The sequence below is a fragment of the Mesoplodon densirostris genome, chromosome 5 (assembly GCF_025265405.1).
Source record: "Mesoplodon densirostris isolate mMesDen1 chromosome 5, mMesDen1 primary haplotype, whole genome shotgun sequence".
In the NCBI taxonomy this organism is placed as follows: domain Eukaryota; kingdom Metazoa; phylum Chordata; class Mammalia; order Artiodactyla; family Ziphiidae; genus Mesoplodon; species Mesoplodon densirostris.
Window position 1 is genome coordinate 66,267,011 of NC_082665.1, and position 27,505 is coordinate 66,294,515.

General features: G+C 44.5%; 1 protein-coding gene across 1 annotated transcript in view; it reads left to right on the forward strand.

Moving 5' to 3' along the window:
- ARHGAP31 (Rho GTPase activating protein 31) overlaps positions 1–27,505 on the forward strand; it is a 114,658-nt gene that overhangs the window by 72,972 nt on the left and 14,181 nt on the right. Inside the window, exons 4-10 of the mRNA XM_060098971.1 lie at positions 6,866–6,948; positions 8,133–8,240; positions 9,512–9,654; positions 15,929–16,127; positions 18,198–18,322; positions 24,603–24,665; positions 26,517–27,089. Of these exons, the coding sequence (XP_059954954.1) occupies positions 6,866–6,948; positions 8,133–8,240; positions 9,512–9,654; positions 15,929–16,127; positions 18,198–18,322; positions 24,603–24,665; positions 26,517–27,089 (1,294 nt within the window). The remainder of the gene's footprint in view (positions 1–6,865; positions 6,949–8,132; positions 8,241–9,511; positions 9,655–15,928; positions 16,128–18,197; positions 18,323–24,602; positions 24,666–26,516; positions 27,090–27,505) is intronic.

The window sequence follows — 27,505 nt, forward strand, 5'->3', positions numbered from 1 at the left end:
GTATTTAAACATAGTTTAGTGACACTAAGAAATGAAATAAAAATGTTTTGTTGTGACAACCGAGTTCTACATACGTAGGACCTAGTGATGTTAACTATGTGGAAAAATTTATCATTGAGTAGATTGCTTTGATCACAGTGACGAATTATGAAAATATAAGCAGACCTTCTCCAGGGACATGGGAACAGCTCTATCACATTGTCACGCATTCTTACAGTGATTTATTTAAACTCACTTGCACAGCTGAAGTAGAATAACATTTCAATGGAATATAACAGAATTAGAAAAAATATTAATAGAATAATAATTATGATATCTGCCACTTATTGAGTGCTTACTATATGATAAGCTTATTAAAAATATTATTTCGGGCCTCCCTGGTGGCGCAAGTGGTTGAGAGTCCGCCTGCCGATGCAGGGGATACGGGTTCGTGCCCCGGTCTGGGAGGATCCCATATGCCGCGGAGCGGCTGGGCCCGTGAGCCATGGCCGCTGAGCCTGCGCGTCCGGAGCCTGCGCGTCCGGAGCCTGTGCTCCGCGACGGGGGAGGCCACAACAGTGAGAGGCCCGCATACCGCAAAAAGGAAAAAAAAAAAAAAAAAAAAATATTATTTCATTCAATCCTCAAATAACTCTGTGAAATAGGTTTTATTGCCTCTTTTACAGATGAGTAAATTGAGGCTCCGAGTGACTTTTGCCTGGGTTTGTACAGCTAGTAAATGGAAGTAAAGATTTACCATTCTGTCTCAGAACTACCACACTATTTTCAAAATAGATTTAACAGCTCTTAAATAGGCTCAGGTATTAAATAATTTAATATGAAATAAGGAAAACATCCCAAACTGTTGAAGGAACAATTCAATAAACAATGTTAGGAAAATTGGCTAAGTGTTGGGAAAGGGGAGAAGTCAAGTTACATTCTTACCATTTAGCGAATTTCAGGGTGGAGAAGGGCTTTCTAAGAATAAAAACAAAGGAAAAAAAAATCACCAAAGACAAATTTAACAAACTAAACTACATATAGATTATTCTTTTCTCTATTTAAAAATACATTAACAGGGCTTCCCCGGTGGTGCAGTGGTTAAGAGTCCGCCTGCCAATTCAGGGGACATGGGTTCGAGTCCTGGTCCAGGAAGATCCCACATGCCACCCGTGTGCAGCAACCAAGACCCAACGCAGCCAAAAATAATAAAATAAATAAAATTTAAAATACATTAACAAAATTAAAAGGCAACTGACTATGGAAAACATTTACAATAAAGATGACAGGAGATTAATATTTTTAATTATATAAAACTCCTACCTATCAATAAAAAATAAACAGATAACACCCTGCAAAACAAATGAGCAAAGAACCTCAACAGACAATTCATAGAAGAAATATAATTATTTAAAAAGTATAAATGGGGAATTCCCTGGCAGTCCAAGGGTTAGGACTCTGCTCTCTCAGTGCCGAGGCCCCAGATTCAATCCCTGGTCGGGGAACTAAGATTCCACAAGCCTCGCAGCCAGTAAATTAATTAATTAATTAATTTTTAAAAAAACTTTAAAAATATAAATGTATTAGAGAAATATATTTGCATATTAAAGAAACATTTTTTAAATGTTAGTATTTCATGCTGCCTAGCCTGTGGTGACACCGGCTCTTTCATAGTTTTCTGTTGCAGGTGTAAATTGGCTGGACGTCGCAGAAAGTCATTTGAAATTACTATCAAGAGTCCTAAAATGCTCATATTTTTTAATACAGTAACTCTGTTCTAGGACTCCATTCTAAGATAATAATCAGATGTGCACACAAATAACTGATTTACAAATATTTCACTGCCACATTACAATAACAAAATGGGGAGTATCTACGTGTCTAACACTAAGGAATGGGTTAAATAAATGATAATAAATCTATTGTTTTCAATCCTGTGTAGCTGTGAAAAGTCATATTTCTGAAGACTATTTGCTCTCCACAATATAAAGTTAAATGGAAGAAAGCAGTATAGGCAACTAAATAGGAAATGATGCCAGTTCACATTTGGTGCTGGGGAGCCCAGACAGATTGCTTCTTTTAATGCTTCACATGTGAGTAGGTTAATAGTACTTATGTCTGGGTGGTGGGATAGCAGGTGCTTTTTATTTCCTTCGAGTACATGTATTAGTTTCATGAGGCTGCTGTAACAAATTACCACAGACTTGGTGGCTTAAACAACAGAAAGTTATTCTCTCACAGTCCCAGAGTGCAGAAGCCTGAAATCAGTTTCACTGGGCTGAAATCAAGGTGTCAGCAGGGGCAGGGTCCTGACAGAGACTCGAGGGGGAAACCTGTTCCTTGCCTCCTCCAGCTTAGCTACTGGCATGCCTGGGCTTGTGGCTGCATCATTCCCATCTTTGCCTCCATGGTCACACTGCCTTCTCCTGTCTGTGTCACATCTCCTTCTGCTTCCCTCTTTTAAGGAAACCTGTGATTGGATTTAGGGCCCACCTGGATAATCCACGAGAATCTCCTGATCTCAAAAGCCTTAACTTAATCACACCTGCAAAGACTCTTTTTCCAAATAAGGTAACATTTACAGGTTCTAGAGATTAGGATCTGATATCTTTGGAAGCAACTCTTCAACCTACTACACTACATTTTATTTTTATCAGAAGAAAAGTTCATTTTAGGAAAAATTCAATTTGGGTCAGATTGATTCAGCTAAAATTGTTACACCCAAGATAGAGAAAAGTTGCTGATTCGGGAATTTTAGAGAAGGCAGTTTAGAGAGGTATTAAATTTTATATTGAAATTACGTCTTTGTGTATCAGTCTCCTTCATTAAACTGTAAGCTTCCTGAGGACAGAAACTGTATTTATTTTATTCATTATTGTGCTTCCTTTCCCTGCTCTCCAGCTACTGGAGAATGTTGTGACTGTTACCTAGTAAACATTTGCTGGCAGGTTGCTTGACCCACACATGTCATCTGAAGTGTCACTGGGGGTGGACCACTGGTGTGTGGCATCAGGCAGAGGCTGACTGGCTGTGAGCTCAACATAGCTGCCAATGGGGCAGCAGCCAACTGTCCTGGGTTGCCAGGGACTCCCCTACTTTTAACTCTGAAAAGTCCTGTGTCCCAGGAAACTCCTCAATCCCAGGCAAACTCTGCTGATGGGTCACCCTGCCAGAGCCAAAAGTTGAGGGGAATAATCTCAGCGAACCTGGTACTCCTCACTCAGGAGGTTTGGTTCTCGATGGTACTGTCCTGGAAGTGTGGCCAAAATGGGGCTTTCTGGCATTTTCAAATGCACAGCAAAATACGGACTCATTCACTTACTCATTTCATATAACGAATGTCTGTTGAACACCTGCTGTGTGTACCAGGCAGGCACAGTTCCAGGTGCTGGGGGTTTAATGGTAAGCAAGACAGATAAAATCCTTGCTCTCATGAAACTGACATTTTAATGAAGGAGATAGATGATAAACGAATTTAAAGCATAGCTCTATAATCTGAACTGTTGATAAGCAATACAAAGCCAGTTAATGCAGGGTACCGGGCAGAGAATGATGGGGACTGCTATTTTTGGTAGGATAATCAAAGGTCTGTCTATGAGATGATATTTAAACAGAGACAAGGATGAAGTGAGGGAACAAATTGTGCAAATATCTAGTGGAAGAGGGTGCCAAGAAGAAACAGCAGGTGCAAAGGCCCTAGTCGAGGACATGCCGAGCTTGCTTGAGGGAATATATGGAGGCCAGCATGGCCCATAGCGGGCAGGCAAGGAGGAAATGATGGGAGACCGGGAATTTGCAGATGGGCCAGGTCACGTAGTAGTGCTTGCTGCCGTGGGTGTGACAAAGACAGGTAGGTATAATGACTGTCTGGAAGAGAACAGTGGTTGTTTCTGGAGACTGAGGGTCTGCAGTTGGAAGGCAGACTAACTTTCTTCTGTGTATTCCTTTGAATGCTTTGCATTTTAAAAATCATGTGTGCATGAATTACTTTTAAACCTAACAGCTTAAAATAATTAAAAATAATAAAGGTGGCTTTATAATCATTTTTAAGTAATTAATACAAAATAAAGGGTAAAAACTGAGTTGCGGCTGGGCGCAGCTGGAATGGACAGCCACGGGTTGTTTGTCCCCCCTGGTGATGGGCCTTCCCCGGGCGGCAGGGGTAGAGGTGGTATTCAGGTAAGCAGAAGAAAGTAGAGCCTGGGCCCCGCCAGAGGGGACTGGAGTCCAGCCTTCGCTAGAGTCCTCAAAGGGCAGGAAGCTGGTCTTAGGGATACTGATTGGAAGAGAACAAATAGTCACAGAGTCAGCCTAGATCTTTTAAGGTTTAGCTGTTAGCAAGATTGGCTTGGCTAATGTTGAGTGAAATTCTCTTTCAGGCAAAAAATTGGGGTGGGCAAAATTTCAACTCCCTTCCCTCAATTCCGCACTGATGGATTCTGCTCTCCTAATGGGGGAACACAAAGAGATCGAAAAATAGCTTTGCAGTGAGCAGACCCTCTGGGAGAAAAACAAAGATCTAGAGAGCTTCCAAATAGATTGGAGTGCGATGGGGAGAGGCTGTAAGTAGTGAAATGAACACCAGTCCCAAATGGGACCTGCAGGCATCAGGGGTGAGCCCGCCCAGCCTCTCAGAACAAAAGTGACTAACATCTTCCTAAAATATTAAAGGAACTTTCCATGAGGGCTATTGAATTGACCTACACCTTTTTTTCCCCAGACACATTTTTAGAAAGTGGGGGGAAGAGGGGGAGGCTTGGGAAGGGTGTGTGTGCAAAGCTTTGCAAAGCTCATCCCAGCTTTGCCGAGAGAGGAAGAGAGGCCTACCTCTCCTCCCCGTTTGCAGGGTAGAATGTGGGAGGATCCACATCCGCATTCCTCTGCACCCCCCCCCCGCCCCGCTTCCCCTGAGCTCTCTCCCTTTACTTGCTTTATGAGGTTCTCCCTGTCTTGGGAATCAGGGTCTTCTCCACAAATCTGTTTTCTAAATGGCAGCTCCCAAGAAGAGGGCAGAGGCGTCAGGTGTTTACTCCAGGCCGCATGCTTGTCCTCACCCTCTACGTCCTGCAAGGATTGCCACGGAGATCATGCTTATGCCGGCTCTGTTCTCAGGCTTGCAAACCCACCAAGAGTTAGAGACACCTGTGATTGTGACCCTCCCAACCCCGAATTTCTCCCCACTTCTGATTAGGAAATGAAATCTAGTTTTCCCACATAGAAATTTTTGATTGCCTTTGAAAATTGTTAGCTTCTGTGAATGCTTTACTTCAATTAAGTAAAAAAGTCAAACAAAAACAACTTGGTGGTCAAAGCTCTGGCATGATGTCCCACTTAGGGAAATGGAGCACGGGTAGTCCAACAGATCGACAGGGAGCGCCTACTGTGTGGCAGGCACGTTCTAGGCACTGGGACTCCTCACATCCCTGCACTTAACAGACCTTACATCTAGCGAGGGAGACAGACAACAAGCAATAAGCCTAATAAATAAGTACATTATATGTATAAGTAATGATGGCAAGTGCGGTGGGAAGAAATGGAGACAAGCGAGGGGGGTTGGACGGTCTGGGTTGGGGGAACGTGTTGGAGTTCTCCTCCAAGTGAGACCAGAACAGACACAGCAAGTGAGCAAACAGAAGGTGCCCCATAAAGTTCATTTCCTTCCACTTTTCTGTGCCCCCAAATTCTCATTACTGAGGGTTTGAACTTTAGCCTTTACATTCAAGCAAGAAATGACAGTGAATGACTGAACAACATAAGAAAACCACACCACAGTTAGGATCTTCAAATTAGAGAATATATTTTCTGGTTATACTTTTCATTATATATAAATGCAAAGCAAGCTTCCAGCACTGTGAAGAAATACAAAACTGTGTAAGTCACATATGCCTATGAATTCAGGATCACAAGGATTGAAGTGAGCTTAGGAGCCCCTTTTCAAGTATCTCTTGACCTGAGTGGGATTACATAGTTATTATGCATATGAAAGGACTCAGGGAGCTGTAGCAGAAGATTTGTACATTTTTAATATATGTAAACTATACCTCAGTAAAAAAAAAAAAAAAAAAAAGATGTAATTACCATTGACCTTAAACTTAGGTATGGCTCCCATGCTGGCAGTCTTGAGCACTCAGCCACTGCACTGGGAGGAGCCCTTGAGCCTGAGCACAGGCAGGACAGAGTCTCAGGACGGAACACAGGGGACTCTGCCCAGGGACACCTGTGTTGTGCAGGAGCCCCGGGCAGGACTGTGACCACACTGCCTTTACTGAAGCCCCAGCCTCTCCTTGAGGGCCTGGGCTGAGGGGGGAACCAAATACCCACACAGGAAACAACCAGAGAGCAAGTCCGGACAAGGCCACCAGGTCTCAGGGGCAAAGCTCTTATCCTGCTGAGAAGGCACGGCTTCATGTCGTTCCTGCTTCCTGGCATCAACGACAGGCAGCCGGGTCAAGGGATAGTCTCAGGCTAGGTGGGGAGCGGCTGTTTGCACCCAAAAAGATAGCTGGCTGAGTAAACAGGGAGCCAACCTCTCATCTCCGTCTCACTCTGTCTCCCCGTCTCTGTTTCTCTCTCCCAGTGGGAGTCTCTGTGACTCTCTCTGCCACACGGGACACACCCAAGATTCTACACCTTTTTTACCAGATACCTGCCAAACATCTGAGGATGCACAGAGACCCTGTGTGCCCACACTGTTAGACACCTCCCATCATGAACGCTCAGAGATTTTAGGTGGTTTCTTTTTTCTAGAAAAGCATGCCTTCTGGAAGGACAATCTCTAGGCATGGTTGGGAGGCTGGAGTACCAGAAGCCTAAATAAAACCTGCACACACAGGTGGGTGTCCCCCTTCTCGAGCACTCACTGGACTGCTTCATTTCCTCTCTGCAGGAAGCGGTGTCCCATTGCCCGGAAGAAGGCCAACTGGCCCGAATCCAGAATGTTATCCAGGAGCTCCCCCCATCCCATTACAGGTAAGAATCCTTGGTAAAAGCAATTCACAGCCTCTCAATGTGTTGTAATACCATAGATGCAGGCTAGCATCATAAAAGGGAACAAATTCTGTGGACAGTGGCTTTCCCAGGGCAGGTTGAGGGGAGAGAACAGGTCACTTTTTTTTTTTTTTTTTCTCGGTACGCGGGCCTCTCACTGTTGTGGCCTCTCCCATTGCGGAGCTCAGGCTCTGGATGTGCAGGCTCAGCGGCCATGGCTCACGGACCCAGCCGCTCTGCGGCATGTGGGATCCTCCTGGACGGGGGCACGAACCCGTGTCCCCTGCATCAGCAGGCGGACTCTCAACCACTGCGCCACCAGGGAAGCCCCAACAGGTCACTTTTATCAGAGTGAGTTGGTGCCTGACCAGAGACATTGGCGGGAAGAGACAGCCCATGTCTAAGTTACTTTCAGAGCACCCCTCAGAGTCCCACAAGAATCATTCTGATCACACAAGCCAGGCTCACAGAGATAGTCTAGGTTCTTACTGAGGTTCATAGCATAACCAAATCTATGGAAACCAAGATGGTTGTTAAACAGGGTTTGACTGTTGCTCTTGAGCGTTTGGTTGACTGATCTCTCTGTATGCTCATCAGTACCATCCCTTCCATCATTTCATCCTTTCATTTCATTCTCACAATTTAGCCCCTAATCCTACCACCTTTCCCATTGCTCCCTAAGCCTGCCCAGCTTTTACCAGGGGGGCAGGTTTTGATGTGGTATAAGGGCTTCCCAGCAATAACAGATGTTATTCATCCATCAAATGAGCTCCCTAACAAGTGCCAGGGTACCTGTAGTTGCGAGAATTACAATAAAAGCTGAGATGGGGCCCAGTTTCAACACAGTATGAGGCAATGCTGCCCTGGGTGAAAGGAGGCACAGGCTCCAAGTGATGTGAGTCCCCTGTTCTGTCTCTGGCTGGTGCTCCAAGGGCCTCAGCTGACTTCTGTCAAACCCACCTCTTCCCCACCCACAGCCAGTATTCCTGAGGCTAAGAAAATTGCTTCCATCTATCTTGATATCTTCCTGATAGTCCTCCAAAATTCATGAGATAGAAATATTTTAGAGTCTCTTAAACTCAAACTTCAGAAATTATCTCCAGATTCAGGCTTCACACAGGCTCCAAAGTTTCTTACTTTGCTTTTTAAAAAATGAACCGTTACAGGACCTTGGAATACCTGATTCGACACCTGGCCCACATCGCCTCCTTCAGCAGCAAGACAAACATGCATGCCAGGAACCTGGCCCTGGTGTGGGCTCCAAACCTCCTCAGGTAACCACCACCCCTCACCTCACTACCCCAGTGAGCTCAAAGCAGCCCCCAATTCAAACAAAGATTGGACTCTTCAAAACCGAAGCCCCTTGTAGACAAACCTTTGGCTAAGTGGTTGTCGCACGTGGGAATTAAAGGTGATTTATTTATTTATTTATTTATTTAAAAATAAATTTATTTTATTTTTGGCCGCACTGGTCTTCGTTGCTGCGTGCGGGCTTTCTCTAGTTGCAGCGAGCAGGGGCTACTCTTCGTTGCGGTGCACGGGCTTCTCATTGCAGTGTTTTCTCTTGTTGCAGAGCACAGGCTCTAGCTGCATGGATCTCAGTAGTTGTGGCACACGGGCTCAGTAGTTGTGGCTCGCGGGCTCTAGAGCGCAGGCTCAGTAGTTGTGGCACAGGGGCTTAGTTGCTCTGCGGCATGTGGGATCTTCCCGGACCAGGGCTCGAACCCACGTCCCCTACGTTGGCAGGCGGATTCTTAACCACTGTGCCACCAGGGAAGCCCAAATGTGATATATAATAGCCTTTGCCTGCTAACCATGGAAACTCTGGAACCCAGAAGTATCTTCTGACTATTACCAGGATGTGGCCAATGTTATGGGTCTGTATGTTGTAATTTCCTGAAAAGGCCTTTCTGGGTCTTTGGGGCTTCCTTTGCTTTTGTTGGTTTTGGTGGGGTCCTAGCTGGCTATAACCTGAATCAACTGCTTCATATGACTTCATAAATGATGACCTGCCCTTAGAACAATTGTGTGGAGGTGGAAGAAGATCCTATGAAGAAAACAATCAATTCCTATATAGTCACTAATATAGTGTTTACAGGTTTTTTTTGTTTTTGTTTTTGTTTGTTTTTTTTTTTTTGCGGTACACGGGCCTCTCACTGTTGTGGCCTCTCCCGCTGCGGAGCACAGGCTCCGGACGCGCAGGCTCAGCGGCCATGTCTCACGGGCCCAGCTGCTCCGCAGCATGTGGGATCTTCCCAGACCGGGGCACGAACCCGTGTCCCCTGCATCGACAGGCGGACTCTCAACCACTGCACCACCAGGGAAGCCCTACAGTTTTGCAATGTATAATACCTGGTAACTGTTTCGAATTTGTTCAGTTTGTTTGGAGAGTCCCTTTAATTGATCTTAAATAGTTAAAGTAATACAAATTAACAAACTATACATTTAGGAACTGGGGGCTTGTACAAAAGGCCCACTGGCACCCCCTTATGCTTCATGGGGTAGGGCAGACTCATTCACTGAATGTGTTTCTTCCACGGTTCAGGTCCAAAGAAATTGAAGCCACTGGTTGCAATGGAGATGCAGCCTTCCTTGCAGTCCGGGTCCAGCAGGTGGTGATTGAATTCATACTGAATCATGTGGATCAAATCTTTAACAACGGTGCACCCGGGTCTCTGGAGAACGATGGTAATGGCTCCTTCTGGCATACACCCTACCAATCACCGTTCTTTGCCTTAGGCATGGGGCCCAAGAATAGGTTAGAGTGGGCTGGGATCTAGCTCTCAGTGTCAACTGTGTGTGTGTGCTGACTACACTGCGTGTGTGTGGGGATCGTGCATACATACATGTGTGCCTGTGCAACAAAAGTGTGGTATGTGTACGTGTGGCTCTAGCAGCATGTTTCTGATCAGTTGCATACATGGCCTATCCCATGAGTGTGGTGTGGTGAACTGGAATACCTTCTGTTGCTTTTAGTGAGTTCTTAAACTCTTCCAGTTATTAGCTAGAGACACTGGCAACATTCCTCTGACTATTCGATTTCATCTTCACTTTCAGTATGATATTTCAGAAGTCCTAAGTGAATGAATTAAGAGGCATCCTATTCATACTCAAATATATATTCAGAATGCCTTCTCTTTGAAAGCATTTTTTAAAAATAATTGAACTATAATTGATTTACAATATTGTGTTAGTTTCAGGTGTACAGCAAAGAGTGGGTATGTGTATGTATGTGTATATATATATATATATATATATATATATATATATGAACCTATATTCTTTTTTTGGTTCTTTTCCATTATAGTTTATTACAACATATTGAATATAGTTCCCTGTGCCATACAGTAAATCCTTGTTGTTTATTTTACATACGGTAGTGTGTATCTGTTAATCCCATACTCCCAATTTATCCCTCCTCTCCTTCCCCTTTGGTAACCATAAGTTTGTTTTCTGTGTCTGTGAGTCTTTCTGTTTTGTAAATAAGTTCATTTGTACTATTTTTTAGATTCCACATATAAGTGGTATCATATGATATTTGTCTTTTTCTCAAGCATTTCTTGAGTGCTTACTTTGTTCTGCCCTGCATGGGGCACTAGGCATACAGCAATGAGTGTGTGGGCACATGTATGCAGAGACTAGCTAGCATTGAAACCCACTATATACAAGAAAAATATAGCTATTTCATGCTGGATGTGATGAGATGCAAGATATGATGTTTCAGTCCTGTAGTCTCATAATAACATAAGTAACCCTAGGAATGCACTGGTATTGGTTTATGCTGATTGAACTCATATGAGCCTAATTTGTAAAAATCAAAAATCCAGCTGATCAATAAGCCTGGTAACTACCATTTGTGTGAGGGTGATTTTCCAGCATTAGCATATGTCACATAACTGGGAGGGCTTATTGAAACACAGATTACTGGATCTCATCCCCAGAATTTCTGATTCAGCATGTCTGGAGTGCTGTCGAAAATCTGTGTTTCTAACAAGTTTCCAGGTGATGGAGCTGCTGCTGGTCAGGGCCCACACTTGGAGAACCAGTGGTGTATGAGAGCTGTATCTGCAAAATATTTGTATTAGCTGATCAAGGCATTCTTTTCTACTTTGGCTAATATACTTGGGAAAATCAAGTATAACCATCAAAGTAATCAATTGCAATTAATATCAATTTTTGATTTCTGGTGTAATTGTTCCCACCCCCATCCTGTCCTCCATGTGGTTTATGATCTTCTTTTAAAATTCACATACCATAAAATTCACCACTTTAATCATTTTAAAGTGTACAATTCAGTGGTTTTTAGTGTATTCACAGAATTGTGCAACCATCACCAGTATCTAATTCCAGAACATTTTCATCACTCCAAAAAGAAACCCCACACCCATTAAGCAGTCACTCCACATTTTGTCTTCCCACCAGACTCTGGCAACCATTAATCTACTTTCTGTTTCTGTGGATTTTGCCTCTTCTGCATATTTCATATAAGTGGAATCGCACAATATGTGGTCTTTTGTGACTGATTTCTTTCACTTAGCATATGTCCTCATGTATCGGTATTTCTGTTTTTTATGGCCGAATGATATTCTGTTGTATGGCTATACCACGTTTTATTTATACATTCATCAGTTGATGGACATATGGGTTGTTTCTACTTTTTGGTTATTATGATGCTGCTGTGAAGTCATGTACAAGTTTTCGTGTGAACATATGTTTTCAATTCTCTTGGCTATATACTTAGGAGTGGCTGACGTTTCTTTTATCTTTATTTTAACTCGCACATTACGGATGTATTTTTTATTGTAAGCTATATAAATCCTTTTTGAAAGTAAAGGAGAAATAATATGCTTTCATTCATTCATCCTTTTGAGTCAACCAGTAATTTATTGGGGACTTATTCTGTGCCGGGAACCATGGCAGGTGCTCCAAATATATCATCTCGTGGTCTTATCACAACAACCATCATAAAGTTATCAACCCTCTTTTATACGTGAAGAACCAGACAACCAGAAAAGCTTAGTGTCTGGTAGGACTGAACACTGAACCTAAATCTTCCAGCCTGCGCTCTTTCCTTACCTTGTGCTGACTCTGAGAGGAAAAAATAGTTAAACAGATAAATAAACCATTGTGGAGAATTAATGACTCTTGGGAAATGTTCTTCTTGACAGCAGATTCCATTCATGACTGTTAGTGTTAAGGATGTTTCTAATTCCAACCTGGAAATGCCTGTTCTTTTTATGACCATTGCCTTAATCAGCTTTTGTCCTGCATATTGAAATCCAATTTCCTCTTGAGCCTTTAACTCTTGATTGCCTCCAATAATTATTATTCAGTGCATTTCATTTAAGTGTTCTTGTTATGAATTCTTATTGACTTTGGTACCATACTTAATGTTTACACAAAATGGAATAAGTCATACACTCTGGAATTTGAGATTTAGAAATAGGTTTCTACGTCAAATTAGAAAGAATTTAGAAGTCATAGAATCCAACACCTTTAATTGATAGATGAGAGCAATGAGGCCAGAGAGATTGTGATATGCCAAGGTTTATTAAAACATAAATATGTAGTATCGGGCACCTCCTATGTGCCAGACACTGTTCCAGACACTGGGGACAGTGTCCAAAACGGCAAAGCCGCTGCCGTGCATAGAGCTATAGTCTGGTTGCAAAGACAAACAATAAATAAGTTTACAGATAAATACATTATCACTTCAAAGACGATAAATGCCAGGAAGAAAGTACAGCAGGATAATGCGATGGTCAATGACTTGGGGGTATAATTTTGGTACAGAGTGGACATGGCCTCCGAGGAAGTGATCTTTGAACTGAGACTTGAATGACAAAAGAAACCAGTCATGTGAGGATCTGGGGGATTAACGTTCCAAACACAGAGAACAGGGAGTGTAAAAGCTCTGAGGTGGAAAGGAGCTCATCGCGTGGCAGAAAGTCAGCCAGTGTAGCTACAGAAAAGCAGTCTCCAAAGTGGGGTGCCCCACCCAGGGGACACCAAAGTACCAAAGTATGGGTGTTGGAAGAAACTATTAGAATTCTTTTCCATTGGTTTTATTGTATACTTTGTAATTCTATGATGTTGTATGTTTTCTATTACACATAAAACAAATACAGTGGTATATATGTATAATTTACAACTATATATATGTGTATACAATGGGAGTATACATTGAAAAAATTTCACTGTATATTTTTATAGACCACTGTGTCAGTGGGCAAAGAGGAGAGAGGGAAAGCAGATGGAAGGTCCTAGTCGGTCATACTAAGAGTCTGGTTTGTCCTCTGTGCTGGGGAAAGCACTGGAGGTGTTTGAGCAGGGCGTGTGGGATCTGAGCATCTGGGTCGCTGTGTGGAGCAGAGACTGAAAGGCTAGAAGCAGGGAGACCAGTTAAGGAGCTATGGCAGAAGTCAGGAGGGAAATCATGGTGGACTGGACTACATCTTCCTCAACCTACGTCCCAATAAACGTATCTTCAATAAGTTGAAGATATCATTAAGTCGAAAATGCATTGAATACATCTACCCTACTGAACATCATAGCTTAGCCTAGCCTACCTTAAACGTGCTCAGAACTCTTGCGCCTGCCTACAGTTGGGCAAAATCATATAACACAAAGCCTATTTTATAATAAAGTGTTGATGAGCTCATGTCACTGATTGAATACTGTACTGAAAGTGAAAAACAGGATGGTTATAAGTTTACTGCCTGTTTACCCTTGGGATCGCGTGATTGACTGGGAGCTGAGGCCCACCCAACATCACAAGAGGGTACTGTACAGAATATCACTAGCCTGATAAAAGATCAAAATTCAAAGTACGCTTTCTACTGAATGCATATTGCTTTCACACCATCCTAAAGTCGAAAAATTGTAAGTTGAACCACTGTTGAAGTTGGGGACTGTCTGTGCATGTTAGCAGTGGAAAGGAGGAAAGTGGCTGGATTCAGGATATATTTTGGAGGTAGAGTTTCAGGACTTGCTTATAGGCTGGATGTGGGGGAGAAGGGGTACATCAAAGACAGGAATCAACGAAAAATACCTACTCCAGGTTTGGCTTACACAACTGGGTGATCCATGGTGCTATTTACCGATTTGGAGAGGATGGGAGGAGGTACCAGTTTCGAGATAAGGAGCAAAAATCACAAGCTCTGTGGTGAGATGTAAAGCTGGAGATGCCTATCGAACATCTAAGCAGAAATGATGAGTAGGCCTTAGTATACTGGAGCCTGCAACCATGGCAAGAGGTGGGTGCTAGGTTTCCTGATCCTGCGCTTTATGTTTTTCTTGTTGTTCCAGTTGCTCCCAGAATGATTTAATGTTTTAAGTAAATAAATAATTAAGTTAAAAAAAGTCATACATAACCTAGGATCTATGAACAAATATTGAGTCAATAAAATTTAAATATTTTTAATCTCCTTTGGATTCAGTGGGAAAACTGGGTTAAAGTTGGAAACTTCAGGGGCCTCCCTGGTGGCGCAGTGGTTGAGAGTCCGCCTGCCGATGCAGGGGATACGGGTTCGTGCCCCGATCTGAGAGGATCCCATATGCCACGGAGCGGCTGGGCCCGTGAGCCATGGCCGCTGGGCCTGCGCATCCGGAGCCTGTGCTCCGCAACGGGAGAGGCCACAACAGTGAGAGGCCCGCATACCGCAAAAAGAAAAAAGAAAAAAAAAAAAAAAAAAAAGTTGGAAACTTCACTGAAACATCTTTAGGATCACAGATTTATCTAATTGTAGTCCTGCTGAATGACGGCCATGCTCTCCTCCTTGGAAACGCCCCAGAGTCACATACAGTCACATGGTCTGCAAGGCCTTTTGTCAGTGGTTTTATTTCACTCAGAGAGGGTCACGCTCTGCAAAGAGAAATAGCACCACCACCGAGGTGCTTTCTGAAAATTAGCTGAGTCCTATACCAAAAGTGATTTCTTAGTGTCAATTGGTCCAAATTACCCTTGAGTCTCTTTACCCCTTCCAGAGTTAAAGAAAACTGGCAAGGTTGCCAAAATACTAAGTAGAGGCAAACTTAGACCTCTTCATTTTTGCTTAGATCAGAGTTTCTCAGCCTTGGCCCTGTTGACATTTAGCGCTGGATAATTCTTGTCGAGGGGCTGTCCTGTGTATTGTAGGATGTTTAGCAGCATCCCTAGGCTCTACCTATGAGGCGCCAGTAGCATTTCCCCCACACACCTGTGACAACTAAAAATGTCTCCAGACATTGTCAAGTGTCCCTGGCTGGAGACAAGGGATACAAGATTGCCCCAGTTTGAAAAAAAAAAAATTGACTTGGAGAAAAGAGATAATCGTGGACACCATTGATCTGTCATCATCACTTCCATTCTTTAAAAAAACTTACAAGGAAAGAATTGGCTTGCCTACACTTGAAGATGATTAGGTAGTGAATAAAAAGCCACTTATCTCTTAGGGAATAGCATAGCCATAAAATGTCTTTCTACTGCAGAGATACAAGGCTAGGTAATTTCAGGAAAGTCGAGGCTCCAACCTTCAATTCCCCTGGAGCCTATGTTCTCCAGCTGCGGAGAGGAGGGGCAGTATCCTGCCCTACCCTAGATGAGTGAGGCTGCCTCTGTGGCTGAACACACATTCTCACCTGACCAAAGCATTAGGCAGTTCCCAGGGGCAAATACCCACTACCGTCACTCTGGCCCACAGTAAGTGCTCAATACATTTGTTGTGTGCATGAATGAATGAATAGTCTGAAAAGTACAGGAATGCAGGCTGCCTTCTGAAGCCCCTGTGTGCCCCCTGGTTGGTCCGGCCAGGGGGGCTGTCAGATCCCCACGTGTAGTCTCTGCCCTATAGACCCCACCACGCCCAGGAGAAGCCCCGGTCAGGAGGTCAGGAATGGAGGGGCTGTGGATGGGGGCTCTGGCTGGAGCCAGTGCCCAGGCCTCCTCCCAGGAGGTCTATGAGCTCTTCTCTCCTCTTTACAGAAAACCGGCCGATCATGAAGAGCCTGACGTTGCCAGCCCTCTCCCTGCCCATGAAGTTGGTGAGTCTGGAGGAAGCTCAGGCCCGGAGCCTAGCTACTAATCACCCTGCCCGGAAGGAAAGGAGAGAGAATAGTCTGCCTGAGATTGTCCCTCCCATGGGCACCCTCTTCCACACTGTCCTTGAGTTACCAGACAACAAGTAAGTGTCCTTCTTCCAAGTTCTGGGAGATGTTTAGGTGGAGGGGGACGGAGGAGGAAGCGATAGAGTCTCAGGGCTGTGATAGCAGCATGGGCTGGGGGTGTGGTCTGGGTTAGGGGGTAAGGAAGCATTCCAGAAGAGAAGGGAGCTGCCTCCACGACATTCACCAGCGGCTGATGCCTTCACTCACTGCCCCGAAGTCATCAAGACCTTGAGTTCCCACCGGAGATCCCTAGTTACCATGGTGTGGGTGGGGCTCATAGGTGTCAAGAATCAGAACTAAAACCCTTTACTCCTTAACTGAGACAAAATAAGCTTGACATTTTCAAAAGGAAGGTTGCGAAACACAAAAACTTGAGCCCCTCCTCCCATCCTGCACCTCCCATGGGACCTATGGAAGGCGTAGGGATGAGCGGAGGGCATCGCTCTGGACTGAGACCTCTGGGGACATGGCACCTGGGGACGTGCATCCTGGCTTCTGTTCCTCCTCTCTTACCTGTCAGAGCCCTCCCTCCCCTCCAAAAACAAACACCATTCTCATTCCTGTCTTCCCTCCCTTCTCCTTCTCACTTATTCTGTGGTAACCCTGGTCTCCACACATCCCTCTCCCACCCCCATGCCCCACTGTAAAAAGGAGGCAGTGACTGAAGCAGGGGTCCGAAATCCTAGGCAGACAGTAGGTGGAGGAGCCAAAAGGCAATCTTTTCACTGGAGAGTGTCCACCTCGCTGTTTGGTCAGTGAAAGGAGGTATGAAGACAGACCTCTCAGACCTCTTATCAGCGTCCTCCACACGATGGAGAGGCTGTTTCCCCCTGGGGAGGGAGAAAGAGTGCTGCCACGTTGCACAGGGGTAGGGGGCGCCTGTCACACTGTGTGCTCTGGGAAGGGCACCTGGGACTCACCTGGCGAGAAACCCCTCTACTTCCTGAAGTGCATGGATTGTTCTCTCTCTCTGTCTCTCTCTCTCTCTCTCTGTCTCTCTCTCTCTGTTTCGAAAGACTGATCCCCACTGCCCCTCCCCCCTAAATCCCTGGAGAATAAGACTTCCACTCAGGGGTCAGGAAGACTACCTCTGAAGGACAATCAAGTTCACTTATTCTGTGCCTTCATACCATACCTCAAGGTATGTGATTATGTAAAATCCACCCCAAGGCCTAGTGCTTGAAAACGTCAGGCCAGATCCAATAGAAACCACTAAGCACTGCAGATCTGTCTCTGATGGACTGTAAAATCATGCTGTGCTTGAGACCTGGATGTTCTATAAGAACCCTGCAGAGAAAAGGTCCTCCGTGGAGCCCACAGGTTGCAGGGTTTCATCCTGGAACTTTATGAAGTCTGAGAGCAAGGCCGGCGAGAGCCAGGCAAGGCCTCTGTGATGAACCCTGGTGGCACCAGGCCCTCTGGCCCAGTCTGGCACTCAACTTTCCCTGCTTCATCAGAGAAATGAGAGACAAAGCCAGAAACACAGTGACTACCCTCTGCCTTTCTCTGCAGTGACCGCTGACCACACCCAGCAGCCTGCAGCTCTCCCAGGCCAGGCTCTCTTCTAAGTTGCTTTCTCATCCACCCCCTTTGCAGTCCACTGAAGTCTACCCGAGCCCCCTCCTCGCCTGTGGATGTCCCAGCAGTGTGGCTGCAGTGCAAGGAGCATAACAGGACTGAGGTCTCTGGCCTTTAGTGTTTACTCCTGTAAAAAAAAATAAGTATCTTTGATAACCCAGGACTGAACTGCTTACCGGAATTCCCAGAACTGTGGTTGCTTGTGACCTCTGAGTCTGCCACCGACCCCTGTCTCTGTTTGCCCCCTCCCCTGCCTGTAATAGCACATCTTTGTCCCTTCCTCTGGGGAATGTGGTCCTTCACTCTGACTCATGAAAACCTAGCTTGGTCATCATGGGCATTCCCAGACAGGGTGAGAGTCAGGCTCAACTTGGATTTTAGAGAGGAATTTCCTGATATGTCAGAGCTGTTCATAATGAAGAACATGTTTGGGGTATTCCTTCTTAGTTTAAAAGTCCCACTGAAATAGCTAGTTACCAAACTAACCCCCTGTGGCTTGGCTCCTTTAGAAGAAAGCTCTCCAGTAAATCAAAGAAGTGGAAATCAATATTTAACCTGGGACGTTCTGGATCAGACTCTAAATCAAAGCTGAGTAGAAATGGGAGTGTATTTGTGAGAGGACAGAGGCTCTCAGGTAAGAATCAATAGCAGTTATGTTTATAAGGTATATATATATATATATATATATATTTTTTTTTTTTTCAGTTCTGCTTCTTAAGTCTTTGGTTTGATTATGTCAAACTCACTAACCCTGAAAGAGAAACTTATAAATTAACTGAAGAGTCTTTTTGGTTTTTTAAAATAATTTTAGATTTACAAGAAATTTGCAAAAATAGTACACAGAGAATCTGTGGACCCTTCACACAGCTCCCCCCAATGTTAACATATTAGATAACTGTAATACAATGATCAAAACCAGAAAATTAATATCAATATAATACTATTAAATAATTTGCAGATGTTATTCATATTTGGCCAGTTGTCCCTCTGATGTCCTTTTTCTGGTCCAGGATCCAGTCCAGGAACCTGCATTGCATTTAGATGTCATGCCTCTTTAATCCTCCAACCTAGGACAGTCCCTCAGTCTTTCTGACCTTGACACTCTGAAAGAGTTTTGGCCATTTATTTTGTAGAATGTACCTCAGATTGGGATTGTCTGATGTTTTCTCATGGTTAGATTGAGGTTATGTCTCAATGTGTCATATCAGGGGGCACATGAAGTCAATATTTTATTGTTGGTAATGTCAGTTTTGAGCACTTGGTTAAAGTGCTATCTACAAGGTTTGTCCCTGTAAAGTTACTATTTTTTTCCTTTGCAATTAATAAGTATCTTGTGGGAGATATTTTCAGACTATGCAAATATCCTTTTTTCATCATACTTTCATCCATGCATTTTAACATCCATCAGTGGTTCTTGTCTGCAACAGTTATTACTGTGGTGTTTGCCAAATGGTCATTCTCCATTTCCTTCATTCCTTCTACATTTATTAATTGAACTCTACTGTAAGGAAGATCTGTCCCTTTTCCCCCAGGGTGAGGGTCATGATTTTTATTTTTCTAATTATTTATTTATTTAATTTATTTTTGGCTACATTGGGTCTTTGTTGCTGTGCGCGGGCTTTCTCTAGTGGTGTTGAGCGGGGGCTATTCTTCGTTGCGGTGCGCAGGCTTCTCATTGAGGAGGCTTCTCTTGTTGCAGAGCACTGGCTCCAGGTGCGCGGGCTTCAGTAGTTGTGGTGCGTGGGCTCAGTAGTTGTGGCTCACGGGCTCTAGAGTGCAGGCTCAGTAGCTGTGGCACACGGGCTCAGTAGTTGTAGCTCACAGGCTCTAGAGCGCAGGCTCAGTAGTTGTGGCTCATGGGCTTCAGTAGTTGTGGCATGTGGGCTCAGTAGTTGTGGCTCGTGGGCCCTAGAGTGCAGGCTCAGTAGTTGTGGCACACGGGCTTAGTTGCTCCATGGCATGTGGGATTTTCCCGGACCAGGGCTCGAACCCGTGTCCCCTGCATTGGCAGGTGGGTTCTTAACCACTGCGCCACCAGGGAAGCCCCAGGATCATGATTTTTAAATAGGAATGCTGCCCTGTGGGAATTATATCTGAGTAGTGAATAGGAATTGATGCAGGAGGAAACTGAGGGAACCACTATATAATGGGGAATATAACCAGTCCGGCTGAATATTATGTCAGAAAGCGGAGGCCATAGAAATTTGCCACAAAGACATTTAGTGTTATAAATTGAAAGCATGATTTTTTAAAAATGAGGGCAGTTGTTATGAAAGCAAGTAATAAAAGGTAAATATACAAATGTAATGAGCAAACTTGATTGAATACTAGTTTGAAAAAAAAAAGGACTACAAAAGATAATTTGGGGGACAAATAGATTGGATTTTAGATGATATTGAAGAATAGTACATTCTCATAGTGTGCTGATGGTTCTTAGGAGACATATGCTAAAGTTGAAGTATTTAAGGATGAAGTGTCAAAATATTGAAACTCACTTTCAAATGATTCAGCAAAACATATGTATGTAGGTAGACAGATAGATAAAAAGAGATAGATACAGCAGACATGTGGCAAATGTCAACCTAGGTAATAGGTTTAGAGGTCTTCAACTTTTCTGAATGTATGAAATTCTTAATAATAAAGATTTGGGAGGAAAAACTAATGCCAATAGGAAAAAATGAGGTAATATTTTTAAGGACCTTCCTCAAGCCCAGTGATAATTGTACTCCAAGGATCATAAAGCACAGATGTTAGAAATTGTCACATTGGCCTCTTGGAGTAATGAGGGATGTCACAGGGTATAGCAAGTACAGTGGTTTAGGCTGTAAGTAATGACAAATCCAACTCAATTGGCTTCTGCAAGGAGGGAGTTTATTGGGACATCCAGATGTAGGGAAGGCTTCAGGGGTGGTTTAGTACAGTGGCTCTGTCTCCATTTCCCACGTGTTCCTCAGCTGTGCCCTCTTCTGTCGGTCAGCCTCATCCCCAGACTGGCTTCCTTTGCCTCCACAAAGTGGCTACAGTAGTTCTAGGCTTTACCTTTGACTCTCACTATATCCAGAAGGAGAAAGAACATCATTTCTGGTAGCTTGCTCCTAAGGGCAGGGACCCTTCTTTCCCGGAAACCCCAGTTAAGTGTCTGTCTGCCCGCCTCCCTCCACCCCACAATGGTAGCCTTCACTGAGTCACAAGGGTCAATCCCTATGGCTACGGGAGTGCCCTGTCTGACTGGCTCAGGCCTGGGTTCCTGAACCAATCACTGGCATGAGGAATGGCATTACACCCCTGTATGAGGAATGAGATGCGCCCAAGATGTACAGGGCTCTGTGAGAAGGGGAAAGGGAAATGGATTCTGGGTAGGCGTCTACAGTATTCATTATATAGGGAAAAACGTCTTTCACAAAATGGCAAGATGGCCAGGTGAAGAGGGCAGGTTGCTATAGGTATGGTCGAGCAGATACAAATCAGAAATTAGGGTTCTCAAAGGAAAATTTAGGGGGGAGTACCTGGCAGGAAACCCCTGATCTAATAACAGATTTGCTGAAGCACATCAGAGAGCCCTTCAGTTACAGAATCAGTGACACAATGAAAGAGGTTCCCCGAGTAACAAAAAGTTAAAAAAATAGAAGAAAACAATCTAGTAAAAATAGATTAAATGATTTTCTTTGATCTTGACTTATGAAGATTTCCACCCCCATGTGGTTTTCAAAAGGAAGAAGCCCCAGGTGCTGGATCAAACAGCGGTAGACTCCCAGAATGCACAGGCTGTCCCTGGCCAGCTTCTCAGCTCGGCCATAGAGTATGGTCCACACGCACAGCAGCTCGGCCTCAGGAGTTCTGGGGTGAAGTCAGAGTACTGGTAATGTCTAAAAAGCTCCCCAGGTGATTCTGACATGCAGCCGGTGTTGAAAACCACTGCTATCTCATGAATAAGCTAATCAGAGAGAGTTCATCAAACTGGCTGAATTTTGATGGGATGCAGGGGTGAAATGAAAGAACCATCAGCGTCAATATAAGTGGCTCTCTGTGACCTTGACGACTGCCCGAGTGGCTGCTTTTCACCAGAAGAGTGTTGCTGGATCCCTAGAAGCTAAAGACTGGGGGGTAGGGAGTAGGGAGCTTTCTGGTCATAACCCACCAGCATGGTCACTGTAAATGGCACGTGGGCTTGCTATTCGTTGAAATATGCATGTGAAAAAAGGAAATCAGTGGATTAACATATTTATTGATAAATAATTTTTTAAAACTCCATATTTAAGAGCATTTAAAAAATTGATTCACCATGTATATAGTATTGGGGTTTTTTTTTGGTGCGGGGGCAGGTGAAGGTATGTTTAACCATGTTTAGAAAATGGAACAGAAATAGGAAATACTAAAGGATAAGGAAAACTTGGGTATTGACTGAATGGAGATGCATAAACTTTGGAGTCTCCCAGACACTGGTGTACTGGAATTTGTATATTATCAAACAGGAAGATTGCAGGGAACCCTCCAGAGTGAACTCCCTTGAGTAGGGAAATAAAGCCATAGAGATAAACCAAGAGAGGGGAACCCAAGGACCCAAAGAAAACTGGTGGATGCATTTCCATGAGGCCAAGGTCCCAGACAGAAAAATATAATCTAAATACAGTTAGCCCTCCATATCCGCAAATGCAGGACCTGTGGATAGGGAAGGCCGACTGCAGTACACCATTTACATAAGGATCTTGAGCATCCGTGGATTTTGGTATCCGTGGCGGTCCTGGAACCAGTCCCCCCCAAATACCAAGGACGATTGTTTAGTCATAGGCCAAGGATTTCTGAGTGCTTAGTTTCTATCCAGACAAGGAGCCAGGGAATTCTTGGAGACTGTTCCCAAAAGCAGCTACTGTGGCCACCAGGACCAGAAGGAGCTGTGTTGTCAGAAAGAGGGTCCAGCAGGAAAGGTGAACACTGATGGCCCTGCAACCAGAACGCTTACCCATCCTCCGTGACACTCAGTGTCACCTGGTCACTACCCCTGAAGGGTGATACATGAAACCCAGAGGAAGGCCAAGAAATGCAGCTCTTGGAAAACAAAGGCAAAATCTTGTCTCAGAATACCGAACGGGGAGTTCCCTGGTGGTCTAGTGGTTAGGATTCGGCACTTTCACTGCCATGGCCTGGGTTTAGTCCCTGGTCAGGAACTGAGATCCTGAAAGCCGCATGGTGTGGCCAAAAAAAAAAAAAAAAAAGAATACACGAATGAAGGGAGGCTGGCCAGGCAGTTTTAGAAGTCATTTTGTAATAGATAGCTAGTGGGAAGCAGCCGCATAGCACAGGGAGATCAGCTCAGTGCTTTGTGACCACCTAGAGGGGTGGGATAGGGAGGGTGGGAGGGAGGGAGACGCAAGAGGGAAGAGATATGGGAACATATGTATATGTATAGCTGATTCACTTTGTTATAAAGCAGAAACTAACACACCATTGTAAAGCAATTATACTCCAATAAAGATGTTAAAAAAAAAAGTCATTTTGTAAACTTGTGGGAACAGTCCATCTTCCAAGAATGAGAATTCTGGCTTACCTCTGGAAGTGAGGTGGAAGGCAATCTTGGCGTCACCAAGGCTTTGGGTGAACGTTGCTGTGTCCTTCCAGAGCCCAGTGGGACCCAGGCAGAGAGAAGCCCAGAGCCTGGGAGGCCAAGGGGCTAATTCAGAGCCTCTCAGAAGGAGCAGGGTTTGGAGCAAGAAGGAAAAAAGGATCTTTAAAAGAGGGACAAAGCAAGTGTGAGTTAGGGCCCGATTTGGGTTAGAGCCAACACTGAGTGCTTCTTTTAGAACCATCTCCTGAGTTTACCCTTGTTGCTGAGCCCTAGTTTATCTTGAATAACATCAACAACCATAAACAATAGTTACTTCTTCTTGAGCATTTATTCTAGGTTAATGCAACCTATTTTATATGCACTACTCATTTCATCCTCACAACAGCTCTACTGTTCCTCCTTTTCATACCAAAACACTGAAGTTTCAAAAAGGTAAGTTGCTTCTCTGAGGTCACACAGTCCCAAAAGTGGGAGAATTGGGATTCAAAGCCAGATCTGCCTGGATCCAGAGTTACCTTAAAGCCACAAGTCCTGGGGCTCCCGGTCAGCTTCTAAATTGCCCTCTCTCCCCTCCTAGCAAGTTTGCCCTGGGAGCCTTCCTGAAAAGACATGATGATGTTTGTGAAAGTGCCTAAGCCTATGCCTGAAATAATACGTTTTTATTTATTTAAACCGTACTCTTCTGAAAACCTACTTGGGTGGCTTAACAAAGATGCATAGCGTCTACCGGGCACACAGCAGGTGCTCAGAAAAGGTTTGTTTGGTTGGGATCTGCTCCAGGGTGAGGCTGGTGGGTGAGAGCATTGGGGGAGCAACCAGGCTGCAGACACCAAAGAGCAGAGCTGCACGTGGAGAAAGGTGACACATGGGAGGAAGGGAGAAAAGTACCCCTGGGCGCGCTCTCACCTGTTGTACCAAATTCCTGGGTGTTGAGCGATGTGGCTGCAGCCAAGAATTCTGCTCTCTGGCCTGGCAGATAGGAGGGGTTGCCTGGAGCCCCATGGATTCTACTCCATGGATGAATCTTTGAGTCTTTTCTGTACAATAAAATCGGGTTCAGGACTCCTCATTTGTTAATAGCTATGTGACAAAATTGTAATCTACCTTTATCTGTAAAATGTTAATAAACCTTTGATCTACAAATGCCCTATTTTTATAAGGTCAGTCAGTCCCACCAAGAAAGGAGGAACATCTAAGGTGGAGTGGGGAATATTTTCCAAAGGGGAAAATTATAAATACTTGAAAAACTTTCCTAAAGAAATTTCTTTTTTGTACTTACAGCCTGACCTATTGTTCTAAACACTTTCTCTGAACAAGCACTCATCAGGGATATTTTTTCTTTTGTCCTTAGTGGAAAAGGCTACTATCCGACCAGCTAAAAGCATGGACTCGCTGTGCTCAGTGCCCGTGGAAGGTGAGATTTTTTCAGTTGGATTTGGACCTGGGGATTACAACTGCGAGACTGGCGCTCCCACACCAGACTTGCCTTCCTAAACCGCACACCCTGCTCATCTCCAGTCATGGCCACACACAATCCCCCAGGCCCAGATCCCTCCGACCTTCCGGAACTCAAGGGGCGCACACAGCCCTTGCAGTAACCTCCGCTACTCCACGAGGCCTCTTTCTCCAGCCTATCTCCCCACAGCTGGAGACAGCAGCCTCCTTGCATTCAATCCTGAGCCAGGTAAAAGGGCAACACCTGAAAACTAAGGCAGAAGAGGCTCCCCCCGGGGCATAAAGAAGAGTTTTGAATTTAGGTGTTTCCGTAGGCATTAGCTTCATTGTGTTTGTCAAGTCATGATTTTGCGTTGGTAGAGTCATTCATTCCTTCATTCATCAATAAACACAGACAGGCACCAGCCTGGCACGTAGCTGGTCACTGCTGGTTGGAGCAGATGTACATACAGTTGCATGCCAGGTGACACCCGTCACCAAAGCGGCACCTCACCATGTGAGTTCTTACAGCTCCAGCCTTAAGGGCTGACTTGCCTGTAGCCCTTGCTTCTGTTTTTGTTAAGCAGCCAACAAGCACTGCTACAACTGGCAAGACACAGGGCTTCCCTAGCAGCAGACTGTTTAAACTCCCCCATGATTGTACCATGACTTTCGAATCCCTTTAATACAAGGTATGTTGCTCTTTGATAAATGAGGCAGCCTGAAACAAAACAAAATCTTTAGAACAACTTTCAAAAAATAATACTAAACTTGTAAAATATTCAGTGAGATCTTTTTAAGCTGGCTCAATCCTTTTAGCATTTTCTCACCTTTATATTCATCAATTTGCTTGGCTTTGAAACCTCTTGGGGGCAGTTCTTGCCCAGTTTGGCAGGATTTAATATTTCAAAAGCTAAAAAACAAAACAAAAAAGACACCAAAAGCTAAGTCACCACTTCCGTGGGCATTGGGCAGGTTATCTAACCTCTCAAGTCTCGGTTTCCTCATGTGTTAAGGGAGATAATTACCCTTCTCCTACAGAGTGGTTCCTAAGAATTTTAAACCTAATGTTACCTAAGATGTAGCACTTAGTGCCTAGTTGGGAATTGTTTTCCAGATCCCTGGCAATTCACTTGTTGTCTCCCAGCTTATTTATTTCACACACAGATTTTTTTCTCTCCTTTGCCTTCACTTCTAAGTCAGTCAGGAACTCACTCCTCACAACTGTGCTTTCTAACATTTAGTGAATTTACATTTCTAGTTTCTCATCCTCTGAATCAGCAGGAGGAAGCCTGAGAAAAGGCGAAACTAGCTGAGAACAGCATTTGTTTCCTTGCTGGGAAATCAAACCCCTGTTTGGGTCCATCTGCCAGAGAAGACTTAAAACAATAAGTTTTAAAGTTTTAAAATGAAACAAGATTCTGTTATTTTGGCCTTTTTATCTTCATTCTGAGCAAACATCATTCTGTCATCTCCCATCTTTTTATTTTTTCATGATCTACATTTAATGCTTGGTGGATGACTGCTCTGCTTAGCAATTTCAGCAGTGTCTTTCTTTTGGAAACTGCTCTACCTGCAAAGTTTAAAACAGATACATATGATACAACAAAATGGTTCTATCAGGGCATTATGACAAGATTCAGTGCACATAAGGAGATGTTTCCTCTTGTCAGCCAAATGTTATGTACCTGTCTTTATTAGGATAGCTATGCCCTTATTATCATGCTGTGCCTTTCCAATATTCAAGTATCGTGTGCCTGCCCTTACAGGAAGGCTGCTCAGTGATGTGTGTGCTCAGGCTGCTGACCACGTTTGTTTGCTTTTTCACTAGGGAAAGAAACCAAAGGAAATTTCAATCGAACAGTCACCACTGGTGGATTTTTCATTCCAGCAGCGAAAATGCACTCGACTAGCACTGGCAGCTCATGTGACCTCAGCAAGCAAGAGGGCGAATGGGGCCAGGAGGGGATGCCGACGGGGGCCGAGGGGGGCTTTGACGTGAGCAGTGACCGAAGCCAGCTGCAGGGCGCTCAGGCCCGGGCCCCACCTGAGCAGCTGAAGGTGTTCCGACCCATCGAGGATCCCGAGAGCGAGCAAGCAGCCCCGAAGATGCTGGGTATGTTCTACACCTCAAACGACAGCCCCAGCAAATCTGTCTTTACCAGCAGCCTCTTCCAGGTGGAGCCCTCTCCCCGTCACCAGCGCAAGGCCCTGAACATCTCCAAGCCCTTTGCTGTGTCCGTGCCGCTCCGCGTGTCAGCCGTCATCAGCACCAACAGCACCCCATGCAGAACCCCCCCAAAGGAGCTACAGTCTCTTTCCAGCCTGGAAGAGTTTTCTTTCCAAGGCTCAGAGAGTGGAGATTGGCCTGAAGAGAAGCCACTGGGAGTTGAGACTTCTACAGGTAAAGTAAGGGAGAGGGTCTCTTTCCATTGCAAGAGAGGAAAAACCAGGCTTAAACAGAGTTTGCAAGGCAATGTAGTGAAGTGGTTAAGACTGCGGGCTCTGGAGCCAGACTGCCTGGTACAAGTATAGGCTCAGCCATTTTGCTGTACAATCTTCAGCAAGTTAACATAACCACTTCATGCTTCAGCTTCTTGATCTGTACAATAGGGATAATGTTAATATTAAGTTGTGAATATTAAATTAGTTAATAGATGTAAAGCTATCAGAACAGGGTCTAATACACAGTAAGTAGTAAATGTAAGGCAGGAGGGAAAGCTTATGGAATGGAATGCAGAGCTGGAACTGGGGATTTAACTCTTCCAGACACAATCCACCCATCCCACATTTCTACCTCACATCTGCAGAGAACATGGC